The sequence below is a fragment of the Pelophylax lessonae genome (assembly GCF_965119305.1).
Source record: "Pelophylax lessonae genome assembly, chromosome: 1".
NCBI classification, from domain to species: domain Eukaryota; kingdom Metazoa; phylum Chordata; class Amphibia; order Anura; family Ranidae; genus Pelophylax; species Pelophylax lessonae.
Genome location: NC_138768.1, coordinates 357,301,577 through 357,315,856, shown reverse-complemented (window position 1 = coordinate 357,315,856; position 14,280 = coordinate 357,301,577). Strand labels below are relative to the sequence as shown.

At 40.9% G+C, this 14,280-nt stretch overlaps 1 protein-coding gene across 3 annotated transcripts in view; it reads left to right on the top strand.

The window, feature by feature from the left end:
- LOC309561965 (transducin-like enhancer protein 4) overlaps positions 1-14,280 on the top strand; it is a 200,143-nt gene that overhangs the window by 83,556 nt on the left and 102,307 nt on the right. For 2 of the 3 annotated variants that reach the window (XM_082266057.1, XM_082266055.1), the window contains 2 exons: positions 869-1,073; positions 1,175-1,191. In XM_082266057.1, coding sequence (XP_082122183.1) covers positions 869-1,073; positions 1,175-1,191 — 222 coding nt within the window. The remainder of the gene's footprint in view (positions 1-868; positions 1,074-1,174; positions 1,192-14,280) is intronic. The other variant, XM_082266056.1, reaches the window with a different exon arrangement.

Sequence of the window (14,280 nt, the reverse complement as noted above, 5' to 3'; positions counted from 1 at the left end):
TGTTCAAAGTGCAGAATTTTTATACAGCATGTCTGAGCTCTCAGAGCAGGGGGGCAGGGAGTTGACATTAACACTCTGCAGAGCTTAGTGAGAGCTGATTGGAGGGAAGGGACACTTTTCCTTGCACACAGGAAAAGATCTGAGGCTATTATTCACAGGCTATGTGTTGGAGAGCCCTCCCCTATCACCTTTTTTCTCTTGGTGTCAGGAAAACTTGTCAGATGTGACTCTTGCAGATAGCTGAGGAACAAAGCAGCAGGCCGAAATTATAATTGGCTCCTTGGATTGAGTACACACTATAGAGGGATATGCTTTGTTCATATATTATGTCTGAGGTTTACAACCAATTTTAAGTGACTACATGACCTCTGTTCTCAGTTTCATAAAGGGTTTAGAGAGGTGAGGGTGGAGACTGCAGGGGACGTGTCAACCTGAGTTACAGCAGTACACTGATCTTCCCAGTGATGAGCTGTTCGGGGGGGGGGGGGGGGGGAATGGTCAATACAAATCTAACCAGTGGAGTGTAGGCAGACAGACAGTGCTCCTAAGTCTTTCCATGCCTAGTGTAATCAGTTTGAAATAGGAAAGCAGGAGGACTGGCAGGATCATCAGGTATTTCACACAAAGAAAGCAGTGCAAAGAGTACAGGATGTTTTCATCACAATTTCATGGTAACTGTCACCTATCGGGCATATGAAATGTTGACGCAACATACACTTTAAGCTTTTGAGATCATTTGATGCTATGATGTGTTTTTTTTTTTTTTTGTCAATCTTGATGTCACTCCAGTTGTGTTCTACACTTTATTGTATGTCATTCATTGGTTGCATATTGAGCAAGTTCAAGATCAATGTTTAATTTCTCACAGCAGCAACAACTCCAAGCTCAGCATCTGTCTCATGGACATGGACTCCCGGTGCCTCTGACACCTCATCCCTCCGGCCTGCAACCTCCTGCCATCCCACCAATCAGCAGCAGCGCAGGACTGTTAGCGCTTTCTAGTGCCCTTTCTGGACAGTCTCATCTTCCTATTAAGGATGAAAAAAAGCACCATGACAGTGACCATCAAAGAGGTCAGCAGGAATAAAATTATAAAACTGATGTAAGAGTTTCATTGTTTTTGTTTTTAACTAAATGTGTTTTTTTTTTTTTTTTTTGCATGATTGCCTTGCAGACAGAGATTCCATTAAGGTAAGGCCTGTTTTAATTTATCTATTTTACTCTTCAGTATGTGCAGAGGTAGTACAAGTTGGAGTTTTCATGTAACAGTACAATGATGAGATTCTTTCCAAATTCAGGATGAAAGATTTTGTGGGGTTTTCTTTTTTTTGCAATCTATTTTACAAAACCTGTTGATCAGCTGTAGAATTAGAAGGTCCAATATGTAATGTTATGTATTCCAGGAATTGATGTTTATATCTAAACTGTCCTATTAAATTCTTAGTCGTTTCACACTGGGGCGGCACGACTCTGTACTACTTCGGGGGCGGCTTGTGCATTCCCATGCACCACGACTTCGTAGCGACTTGCATGGACTTCACATAATGGAAGTCTATGCAAGTCGCTCCGAGGTCGCCCCAAAGTAGTACAGGACCCTTTTTCTAAGTCGGAGCGACTTGTGTCGCTCCTATTAGAACGGCTCCTGTAGCAGTCAATGGACCGCGAGGCAGCGCGACCTGTCAGGCTGACAAGTTGCCTGATAAGTCGCGCTAGTGTGAATCGAGCCTTACTGCAGAGGCGAATCAACTATGTCTGTACACTTAAGTAAAACTAAAGGCAAATTTTATTTATTTTATCTATTTTGTTTGTTTTAGATGTGGAGATGAATTAGAACACCGATTAGGTTTTTATTGCTGTCTGTACCCCTGTTGGGCATGTTCTTTCTCTTTGTCCTCTTAACAGAAACCCCATGTTTTGGGCTGTCTCCAAAAAAGTAATAGGGGGGAAATATTCCAATGGGGACATTAGTTCGGGTGATCTGGGGTTTCCTTTATTTGCAGAGATTTTCTCACTTCCTTTTTTTGGCAATGGGGTAGGAAATGTAGGGAAATCTCCGCAATGGGCCATGGACAGCAAAAAATAAGCTGACATGGGTTATAATCCTCCCTTACGGTCCATTCACACTAGCGCGACTTGTCAGGCGACTTGGTCGCCTGACAAGTCGTGGTCGGTCGCCTGCCATTAATTGGCACAGGACCCGTTCTAATAGGAGCGACACAAGTCGCTCCGACTTAGAAAAAGGGTCCTGTACTACTTTGGGGTGACCTGGAGGCGACTTGCATTGACTTCAATTGTATGAAGTCCGTGCATGTCGCGCCGAGGTCGCGGTGCACTTCACAGGTCGCCCCAGCAAGTCGTGTCGCCCCTGTCTGAATGGGCTCTTACTCTTCCAAAATGAAAAAAACAAAAAATCATTTTGCCTTAAGTTCTACTTTAATGGTTACGTCAGTGCTTTGATATGGAGCGTATATAATGTGTGTTTGTTAGAGGGCTGGTTATCTCTAAACCCGGATTGTAAAGTAATTAAAAGGAAATTGCCATCACCCATTGCAGATTTTTCAGTATGCCTATAATGTTTCAGCTAAAAGCAAAAACAGCTGAAAGCTAGATAGATGTAACAGAAGATAAGAGACTCTGCAGAATAACCAGTGTGCTTCAGTTCATTTTGTGTTGTGTTGCTATAAATGGATAGAAGCTTCCCTTTTAGTCGATGCAGATACATGTGGTGATTGGGAAATTGTGGTTTGACAGATTTTTCTGCGGTGTATTGTCTTTAAACTGTTAGTGGGGTTGTGTCAACATCCGAGGCTGCCTGCCAGCCTTACAAGGTGAACGCGTTTGCTAATTTCCTTAAATGTTTGCAGCAATGCCCAGAATAGCAGTTAGCTGCTTGTCCTATTGATCTGCCCTTCCTTAGTGTGCCCTTGTTAAGAGGGTTCTCCAGTTCTCACATTGTCTAGCGAATCTGCCTCTGTCTGGGGTCTTTCCTTCTGTTCCCTCTTAGAAAGCATCTTGTAATTCACGTAGGAGTTTGCTCCTTAACATTTAGCAGGTAATAAACATGGCATAAATTTCCGTCTTTTAATTTTTGCCTCTCCTCTGCTCCTAACATGCAAGCAGACAGTTTTGATATTCTAAATAATAAGTAATTTTTGGCCATCTGTCAAAAGGAAATTTCAATACAAATTAATGGTGCCTGAAATTTTTTCACCGCTCCTCTAAAAGCCTCTAATGCGCAGAAAATTCAGAATCGGCTTCTTGTAATTAGTGTTGCATGTAATGAGAATATGGGCACTGTTCTGCGGGCCCCCGTGTAACATTTTGTTATGGTAGCAAAATCTTGATTTATACAAGACATCGAGCAGGTTTAATTGTCGGAAGCACTTGGAATGTGTTTTCTTGACAACGTAGATTATTAAATAGGGCGGTTTTTAGAAGCGCTTGTAAAATGTAAATTTAAACTCCCTGGATGACTTGGGTAATTAAGCTGCATTGCTTATTGGCATAAAGGGGGCATTGCCTCTGAGCGAAGCAGAACTACTCACCTGTTTTTTATAGCCTTGATTTCTTTCTGTGGAAATTGATTGATTGCTTTTCAGTAATGTTGTTGTTAAAGATTTTTTTTTTTCCCCTGCTGTGTGGTTTGCATCTTAGCTATCGACATCTCTGCTTATCTTTTGGTTTTGCTTGTGATTTCCGGAGAGTGGATACCTAGCAGGGTCATGAGTGCTTGTTTGTGGCTAGAAGAGGAAGTGGTATTTCGTGCTCATGTGGACTGGTTGCAGTTGTAGACACGCTGTCACAGCCTTCCGACACCTTCCCCAAGCTCTTGCGTTAGGCGTGATTTCCGCTTAAAGCACCATCATTTTTTTTTTTTTCCAGTTCCCTTTGCATTAAATTCTTGTGGGTTATCACATTTTAGGTTAACATATTATGGTCATCCTTCCTCTTTGTCATTCTTTAGTATTTATTGCAGCATTGTAATTTAATGTATTAGGTACCAGCTTAGATGATGGCTAAAGGCTAAAAAAATTAATAGCGTTTCCGAGAAGGAACAACACCACAGATAGTAACAGATATTTCCCAACGGCAAACGACTGTGGGCTAGGATGCATATATTTGTATATAGTACGTGATTTTGGCGTGCAGCTGCAAAGTGTTCATTTTTGGTTATTCCTTATTAAATATTGGATTGGCTTGCCTTATTTACTTTGACCACTTTCTATAGCTTTATTAACTAGGATGGGCCACTGCCTATGGCAGTATGGAGGGGGATTTCAACACCAAAGGATGAAATTTATATCAGGCATTTGACTTTTCTCAACACTTGTCCCCCCCAACACGCTAAGGGGGCAATTCCCTAAGAGTTAAATAACTGCAAATAAAATGCGGTAAATCAATTGTGAACGTTCAATTCACTAAGAATTTACTGTCAATACCAAATGCGATATTTGTTAGATTTAGCAGTAATTATCGCATTATTTAATGTGGTAATTTACAACATTTAGCTGGTTGCTAAGGAGCTGACTGATTTGTTAAACAGCCTGGGGTCGGAGGATAGCTGGTTGCTAAGCAGCAGGTCGGGATGTCGGCCACCACGTCCTTAATTAGTGTGGAAAAAAAGTGTAGGGTTCACCTTTAAAATCCATACCAGACCTGAAGGGCTTATCGTAATCTGGAAGCCACCAGTTCCTGCCCCCCCATGAAAGAGTCATTCACCCAAAAAGTAAGAAAAACCCAGAGACCGTTTTGACAAATCCTTTATATATTTTTAAAAAAAATAAGTGTCCCCGGATGTAAACCCATCGTCAATCATGCCTGCCACACCACCGGAACCCGAAACACAAAACAGAGGTTCGCTCCCAAACACGGCTGGCCACCGCATGCCTCCTTCGCCGTTTGAATTAACTATGATGGGCCTGGTTACGGACTGGTGCATGCTAGGTTGGTGGGACTAAATTCTAGCTCTAAATTTTAAAGAGTTAGTTCAACATTACCAAAAACTTCCTACAGTATAAAGTTAAGGGGTGTCTGTAGAAAAAAGAAAGCTGTGCTGCTATTCACCCCCCACCCCCTCACATGCTCGTTCTCTCCCATGATGGCGTAGCATTTGAGAGCTCCCTACTATGGTGGTGGAGGTGAGCAGTAATAGCTAGGCCTCTCTTAGCAATGTCCTGGGAGTATTCCAAACAGGCTTCAGGAGGTATGTAAATGATAAAGTTTGTTTTTGGTAAAGGGGAACAAAGTAGAACTTTAGCAAAGTCTGGCACTCCTGGCAATTATCTGCTGGTTTTTTTTTTATTTTTTATTGGTTGCTGCCCTAAACAATGTCCTCCACACCAGTTTTTAAGATTATGCAACTGGAATCTCTTCGCTTTTGGCTCAGCTCACATAACAGGCCAGCTTTTAATGGAGCCTGTTCACATATAGGGGCATCTCATAAAATTAGAATATCATAGAAAAGTTAATTTCAGTAATTCAATTCAAAAAGTGAAACTCATTTATAAAGATGTGCTACGGTAACACACAGTGATATATTTCAAGCATTTCTTTTAACTTGATTAAGCACAGTGGACGAACACCAGCAGATGACATGGCTCCCCAAATCATCCCTGACTGTTAAAACTTCACACTGGACCTCATGCAGCTTGGATTCTGTGCCTCCCCACTTTTCCTCCAGACTCTGGGACTTGCAAAATTTTCCACAGTCCCTGATGATTTGGGGAGCCATGTCATCTGCTGGTATGGGTCCACTGTTTTCAAGTCCAAAGTCAGCGCAGCCCTCTACCAGGAAATTCTAGAGAGTTTCATGCTTCCCTCTGCTGACCAGGTTTATGGAGACGTGGATTTTTTTTTTTTTCTTTTAGCAGGACTTGGCACCTGCCCACACTGCCAAATGTACCAATACCCGGTTTAATGATCACGGTATAACTGTGCTTGATTAACCAGCAAACTCGCCTGACCTAAACCCCATAGAGAATCTCGAGTATTGTCAAGAGTAAGATGAGACACCAGACCTAACAATACAGATGAGCTGAATGCCGCTGTCAAAGCAACCTGGGCTTCTAGAACACTTGAGCAGTGCCACAGGCGGATCGCCTCCATGCCACTCCGCATTGATGCAGTAACTCATGCAAAAGAAGCCTTGACCAAGTGTGGAGTGCATACTGTACATGGACATTCATTTCTGTATTAAAAATACTTTTTTTTTTTTATTTTTTTTGTTTATTGGTCTTATGTAATCTAATTTTCTGAGATACTAAATTTTGGGTTTTCACTAGCTGGAAGCAATTAACTTCAAAATTAAAAATAAATGCTTGAAATATCACTCTGTGTGTAACACATCTATATAAAATGAGTTTCACTTTTTTAATTGAATTACTGAAATTAACTTTATCTAATTTTTTGAGATCCACCTGTATATGCGGACCTCATGCAGTGCTAATTTAAAAAAGGGTCCTGTGCGTTTTTCAGTCCGGTTTAAGTGCAATTTAAGGGTCAAATTTGCACCTGAACATCTGAGTGGAGACCGTCCTAGACTCTGCACAGAAACCAGCCCGTATATGTGTGAACCCAGCATTAAAGTTCTTGTATTGTTCCAGGTCTCTTCTGTTTGCACTTATAAGTATAATTCTGGATTATTCTGTGATAGGTTTTACAGTTTAGGTACAGTGATATGTATATTTCTTTGTTGGCTATATTCTGTATGCTTTCAAACCTGCTGTGACAAACTAGGCATACATATTCTTTGAAAATGCTCAAAAAACAGGAAGTCACACAAATAAAGTAGTCGCCATGCTGCCTCTTTTAGGTACAGTTTAGTTTTAATATTTACAACCGAGACAATGTAATGTAATTTTCAAAAAAAGGGTTGAGTCTGTTTTACCTGTCAATGATGGCTCTGGCACTGTAGGTTTTTAATACAGGCGTACATGTTAGAGGTCTCTATACATGCCAAGAGTATTGTAGCCAAGACATACACATCTGGACATTTGGTACCTGTAGCGATATGGATTTTGCATGTTTTACTTCTGCACTTCGATGGCAGTCCTGCTCTGTAATTTTATCTTCTGTTTTGTGGTTCATGGCCGTATCCTTTCCATATATAGGATATATTGGGAAGATTTGCAGGGTTTGTGTTTTTTTTTTTTTTGGGAACCTCATTCAGAAAACACATGAAATGCTAGCATTGAAATGCATGAAAAAGTGATGTAGTAATTGTGAATCACTTTTAGGGTATTGTAATATAAATGGGCCTTTAGGAAGGACTCTTGATGTTGGAGTGCATTTGATGCTAACACACCTTGTATCTTTATCTCTGCTTATTGTACTCTCTGAAATCAGTCTGGTTCAAAATACATAATTGTGAGACTTCTCATCACTCCCTGTAGGCACAGTAAAAGGAAAGGTATTATTTAGTGAAGTAGAGCCACATTAAAGGTTCCTCTGGGAAGCGTCTTGTGTGCTACTGTTCTCATCTAGAGCTTGGCTTTGTTTGCATTTTAACCAGTTGTTTACTTTTGGAAGAAGTTGAGTGATAATTTGGGTTGAACAAATTCCCAGTTTAGGCTTTGATGCTTAGATCGTTATTTTGCTTGAATTTTTCCTTACCGACACTGTGGGCGGCTACAAAAGGGTAACCAAAATTAGGAGCTTTTCTAGTAGGTTTTATGGGTTTTTAAAGTAATCGCTGAAATCTGCTTATATATATATATATATATAATATATTATTCACTAAATGTTTTCTGATTTATTTGTACAATTGATAAATACCTTCAAGGCATGCCATTATATATTTCAGACCGTTGTCATAACCTGTAATAAAATGATGAACTTGTCCAGTTACTGTGTAAAAAAAAAAAAAAAGGAAACAAAATTGAATAGAAGTGTGGTAAACAATGTTTTTTTTTTTCTTGCACAAAAATCTGCTTTTATATTCATCGGTGTCTGTGCAGTACAAATACAACATGGCTGATCTTGTGCTGTCCTATAATGCTTGGTACATTCAGAAAGTGTACAGCTGCCTGTCTTGACAGAAACAGGGCCAGCGACCAGCTTTTGTCAAAGGGACATGCTGGAAAACCAGCAGCCAATGGCTGTGAGCACTGATCAGTGTGTTCGGATGTGGGGGCAGTCCCCCTGTCGGGACACAATGGCTCAGTGGGGGAGATGGCCGCACTAACATTGTTTGTTTGTTTTAACGTCAAACTAATATTTTTTTTTCCTGTTCAGCCTGTTGGAACGTGTGTATTAGGCCTTAGGTTTTGACTAAACTTCCACTTTAAGACTTCTAACTCTAAACCTACTCTCTGCCACATTCCAAGCCTAATCTACCTAGCTATACAAAGGAAAAAATGCTATACTTGGCTGTTCTGAAGCCGCTCAAGTCTGGTCTGGGCCCGGCCCACTCGCAGTGTCGGCGGCGGCTTTAGTGTGTAGGTGTATGCAGGAGAGGCAGCCGACCATATTAGCCCCATCGTAAGTCTATGGGACACATCACTTCCCAGGCATGGAGACCAGAGCACAACAAGTATAGCAATTTTTCTTTTTCTACAGGGATAGGTAGATTGGGCTTATAATGTGGCAGAGTAGGTTAAGTGTTAAGTTTTGACTAAACTTCCACTTTAAATGTAGTTTCTGCCTCTACCACGAAACATGATCATCGATCTGACCTGTCCGAACTTGGTTTGGTGCAGTAACGATCATCCTCTAATGTCTATGGGTACCTCAAAGGAAACCTTTTTAGAGCAGAAAAATAGCTGTCATTGCTGGCTTGTTTTACACATCGGAGGCTGTCATTCTAGCTACTACTACCCACTACATCTTTGGTCTGAAAAAAGTATGACGAATGGGAGTTCAGACTTTTGCTGACTGCATCCTCGTTTAGGATTAGGGTGTTTGCGCTGGGGCTTCTGCCTATTAAAAACAAATTAGCAGTGTCACTATAGGTTCCCTAATAGTAGGGTGTGGCTGCCAGCCATGAGGCAGAGCTGAAAGTAACGAAGTGTAGTTCCAGTTTTGTAGCCAAATTGGGATAAAACCTACTTTATATTTTTTACAGGTTCTCATTCACATAAGACAGCAGAAATTCAGTTGGCATCTTGATAACTCGCTAGTATTACCCTTTATTTGGCTACATCCTATACAAAGGATCAATGCTGACACGTTTCGGCCATTACAGCCTTACTCGTAGCATGACAGAACTATTTATTTTCAGTTATATCTAGGTATACAGTGTGAATAGGAACACCACAAAAAATGAGGGGTTCTGCAAAGGTGGAAATTAAAGTAGAAGTTCACTTTTTCAGAAAAAAATTAAAAGGTCAAACACTGTACACCATCCCCTCACCCCCGGTCCCTGCCATACTTGTCTCTGTGGGTGATGAGCTCTCAGTGCCCATGCAGCTAGTGCAGTGGCCTGGGATTTGAAATCTTAAGTTCTTCTCGCCCTTTTTTTCCAGCAGCACTTCCATGCTGTATCATTGGTCAGCGCCAGCACAGGGCATCACACTGATCTGTTCCAGAAGCCCTAGGAGGGGCATAAGAGCTGGGATTTTAAATCTCTAGACCTCTACACTAGCTGCATTGGCACTGACAGCTCATCGCTGGTGGAGGTAAGTATAGCCGGAACTTCCTTGGCACAAATGTCACTCCTCTTCTGGATTTTGAGAGGACTCCACTGCTGGACAGCCAAAATGAAAGGCCTATGGCAAGCAGTGATGTGGATATCCATAGACTGACCTTGCAACCCCTTGTTGAACAGAAGGCAAGGAAAGACTCAGGGCTGGAGTGTCATGGGACCTTTGCTTTAAGGTAAGTAAAAAGGGCATTAAGATGGGATTTTATTTTTTTAATTTAGTGCCAGCGACCAGTTAGACGGGAGTGTCAGGAATGAGAGGGAATTCATGTTTTGCCCAGATTTGGGCTTTTAGAAAAGTTCAGTGCAGACCACCTTTTTGGTCCTGCAAGTTCAATTCAAGGCCTGTTTTCCCAATGCTTCTACTTAGCTGCTGAAACATGCGGGACAGTAACTCACTTGCTGCATACTCAGTAACTCAATGAGTAGTGATATGAGGACTGTGCCAGAACCTGTATCTTTAGAAATAAGTTCAATGCTGGCTTTTTTGGTTTAAAGGGTAACTCCACTTTCATGGGGGGGGGGGGGAGAGTAGCGAATAAAGAAAAAATAATATAGCGTATACAATTGGGACACAAGTCATATTCTAATTGAATGTGATTTAAAATGACCTTTCCTTTTCAAATTGCAGTCTCTGTAGTTTTCGTAAAATGCAATATGGCTACCTGGAGCTGTTCTGTACACAGAATGTGTACTGACCACACCCCAGAAACATCATTTCCTGCTTGTGTGATTGGCTCACCAATTTTCCTGCTTGTGTGATTGGCTCACCAATTTTCCTGCTTGTGTGATTGGCTCACCAATTTTCCTGCTTGTGTGATTGGCTCACCAATTTTCCTGCTTGTGTGATTGGCTCACCAATTTTCCTGCTTGTGTGATTGGCTCACCAATTTTCCTGCTTGTGTGATTGGCTCACCAATTTTCCCAGAAGTCTGCACTAAGATACAAGTCAGATTTCTGGCATCCGCTGTAACATAAATGTCCTTTTTGAGGGGAGATACTCCCAATAGGAACACGTCTAAAGGGATGCAGGCCCAGCATCTTTCCTCATTAGTGCTCTGCAGCTGCCACAGCTGATAAATAATTATGAAACCACTCCCATTAGGCCCACTCAGCACAGACGAACAAACAGTGATTTTCTTCAGAATAACAAAAGGTAGGAAACTGCAATGAATAGAGATCACTCAGAGGGGAGTGTTTTTTTTTTTTTTTTCTCTCAACAAAAGTGGAGTTATACTTTAACTTTCTCATTGAGTCACAACTCGGGTAATTTTCACATAAGAGAGAATTGCTTTTATACATAATACATAATCCTTTTGCATGAAACCCTAATTTTCCAGTTTAAGCCTGATTTACATTAATGGTAACCTTCACGTTTCCTGCTGTGATTGCTATTGGTCATGATTTTCACTTTTTGGGTGAAATAGACGTTTCAAATGCCTTGATGAAAAAATAAAATGGCCTTTTGAAAACCGCAGATAGCTTGGTGCTTTTCCTCTGCTGTTCTCATTTGAATAGCTAGGTAAATTCAGACTTGGTTATGCAAAGTATTCCATTGTTTGAAGTGGTGTGTTTTCTTTATGGAAAGAACACACAAGCTAAGTACAAGGGGGGGGGAAAGCTAGACTTTTCTGTTTGAACAGCGCTAACCACATTGATCCAAAGCCGAGGCTTGCTCAGTCAAGTCTAACCAGAAACCATTCATAAGGAACACTCTTTTTGCAGATCACTTAATTGATTTAGATATACTGCAAACTTTGTATTACAATCTGAAAAGTTCTCACCCCCCCCCCCTCCCCCTCTCCTAACTCAAAGCTGTTCAGCTTACTGAATAGCAAAATAAAATTGGAAATGTTAATGTGTGGCAGGCAACTGGGAGAGAATGAAGTCACCATGGCAACAAAGCTACTTTCTTGATGCTTTGCTAAGATATAGCTGAACTGGAAGCAGATGTCTGATCTGAGTATTTTGCCTCCTTCTTCAATGTAAACAAATAACTTGTAGGCAGGTGTTAGAAATAATATGGAAATCCTATTAAGAGGCACTGGGTTCCTGTCAGCCAGGAAGCCCCAACCACAAAAGGAACTGTTGTCTGAATGAGCAGCAAGTCATTTCTCATTAGTGCTCTATCTTTTCCCAGGAAATGGCTGCCTCTCTCTGTGTGTTCATTCTCCCGCAGTCTGAATAGAAGACGTTATTTATTCTGCTGTCATTTCCTCCACCTCTATTTTTCCATGTTAAAAAATAAAAAATAAAAAAAAAAAGCCTTTGAGAATCAAAGTGTGTATGTGTATTATGTATATATAAAAAGTTTGCTTCTCTTTTTTTTTTTTTTTTTTTTTTTTTTATTTTAAATATCTGATTTCTTTTTGGTGTTAAAGGAAAATGTAACTATATATTTATTTCTTAAAGGATAAGTGCAGTTTTGGAACATAGAGCTCCTCCTAAAAATACATTATTATAATTCACCAAAATTTCTGCAATTGTGAATGTATGTCGACTCCCTGCTATAAAGTACAGTGGACTCCCTACCTCCCTGGTGATCTGCAGGTAAATGGGCAGTCCATTATACACAACATCGGCTCCTAAAATGGTGGATTGTTGGGCCAGGAGGAGTGGAATGTGACTGATCTGATGTTGTCTTATAATCAAGGCCAGGCCAAGGGATAGGCAAAAAAGCTTGGCCTCTTGAGCACTTCACCAGGTGGAGAGTACAATAAGGGCAGGATCAGCAACCTATGCTTTTATAGTGGTTCAAAATTCATAGGGTACTTTCCTTTTACCTTTTGGTGCTGAAGCATCTGTCCGGACCCTGGCTATAATTATATATAATAGTGTGTAAAAATATAATTTGGAAAGGCATATGGAAATGTGTTCTCAAAAAGATTAGCTTTTCTAAAAGCTGAAGAAGTTATCTGGGAAGTGTAAATCATCTTTTTGCCTCGTAGATCACTTTTTAGCTGCATTTACATGCATTTAGCCATGATTGGAGCTTCTAATGGGATCCTGGACACACAAAAATCTATTCCCTTTAAATTCAGCTTAACTTTACTGCACCTAAACACAGGTAAACCGTGCGCATGGCACATTTGCATGCGTTTTTTATATGCATTTTAGAAATAAAGTAAAAAACATATGGGGGTGACCAGCGCTATGGACTAATCACAGAGACTCTTGTGAATAGGAGGCAGCCACCAACCAACCCCTAAGAAATAGGGGCCAAGTAGTGTAAGGGAGAATAAAAAGTTGAGAGTCAGCGCTACCTAATATATAAAATAATGGTATATCCAAACCTTGAGATAATAAACACTTTTAAAACCGTGTGTGGAATAAAATGCCAGTGCAAGTTGCATATAAAACAATGCTTACCATGTGGCTAAAATATAAATTGGTTTGTTAAAAAAAGAGATATTCCAAAGTGCTAAAAAAGACATTTTAGAAATGTTCACAAAATGGATATAAACACAGGTTTGACACTGATAGTGTGAATGAGGCCTTACAAGTAAATAACATTCCTAAAATCTAATCTTAAGAGAAGATTGTTGTTGAAATGAATGCTCTGGTATTGGGGTCTCTCTAAGTGCCCGTTCACATACGAGCGGCGCTATGTCGCACCGCGACCTCCGAGGTCGCGGTGCGAGCAGCGCGCCGCGACCTCGGAGCGGCCGCCACGGACTTCATACCATTGAAGTCTATGCAGGTCGCTCCCGGTCGCCCCAAAGAAGCTCCGAGACCCTTTTTCTAAGTCGGAGCGACTTGTGTCGCTCCTATTAGAACGGGTCCGCAGCTTCCTTATGGGAGGCGACCTGTGAGGCTCACAGGTCGCCTTAGTGTGAACGGGGGCTCATTGTCTCCTATACACAGAAAATCAAGGTTTTGGGCTATTGTTTTTTCAACTATATTTTATATATCTGATGTGAATGTGTAATGTATATGTAAAGTGCTGTGTAAATTGATAGAAGTACCTGAAATAAAAATAATAAATAAAATATATTAGTTTCTGCTACACGGGCAATTTTTGATTGCACTTCTGTGCGACTAGTCCTTCAGAATGACCATTTGTTATAAAATCCACAATTAGTCATTGGAGAGTATAAATAATGCATGATCTGATTAACAGCCTAGCCTATGATCTTGAAGATGGATTAAGCTTTGGGAGAAAACTAAGTGTTCCCTATCAGGACACTCACCACCTTTTTCAGAAGGATCCCGTGCACTGATACATGGTGCTCCTCTGCATTCTTCTTCCTAGAGGGACTTCCCTGACCTAAAAAATCGCCTGAGACCAGCTTTGCCTATGCTTTGCCAAAATCATGACTCTTAACATCTTTCAGAGAAGCCTACTATGCTCCAGAGCATTGGGGTCTTTGATTCATGCTAGTGCCCTTTCTTGGCACCTCCATTGTGGGATGCCTAGACAACTTCCTCTAGAGTCAATTTTTAGGACCCTTACATTCGGCATCCTTTTTAATGACTGAAAACGTGTATGGTTTGGCCGGATTGGAAATCCCAGGTGTTTGGTATATGTGGCTATTTCTCACTAGTGTTAGGCAGGAAAGAAAGGGGGGAAGCTCCACCGAAGTGCAGTATTGCTCAGTCAGTTTATTTGCAGCAGATATAAAACACTCGCAGGATACAGGTTT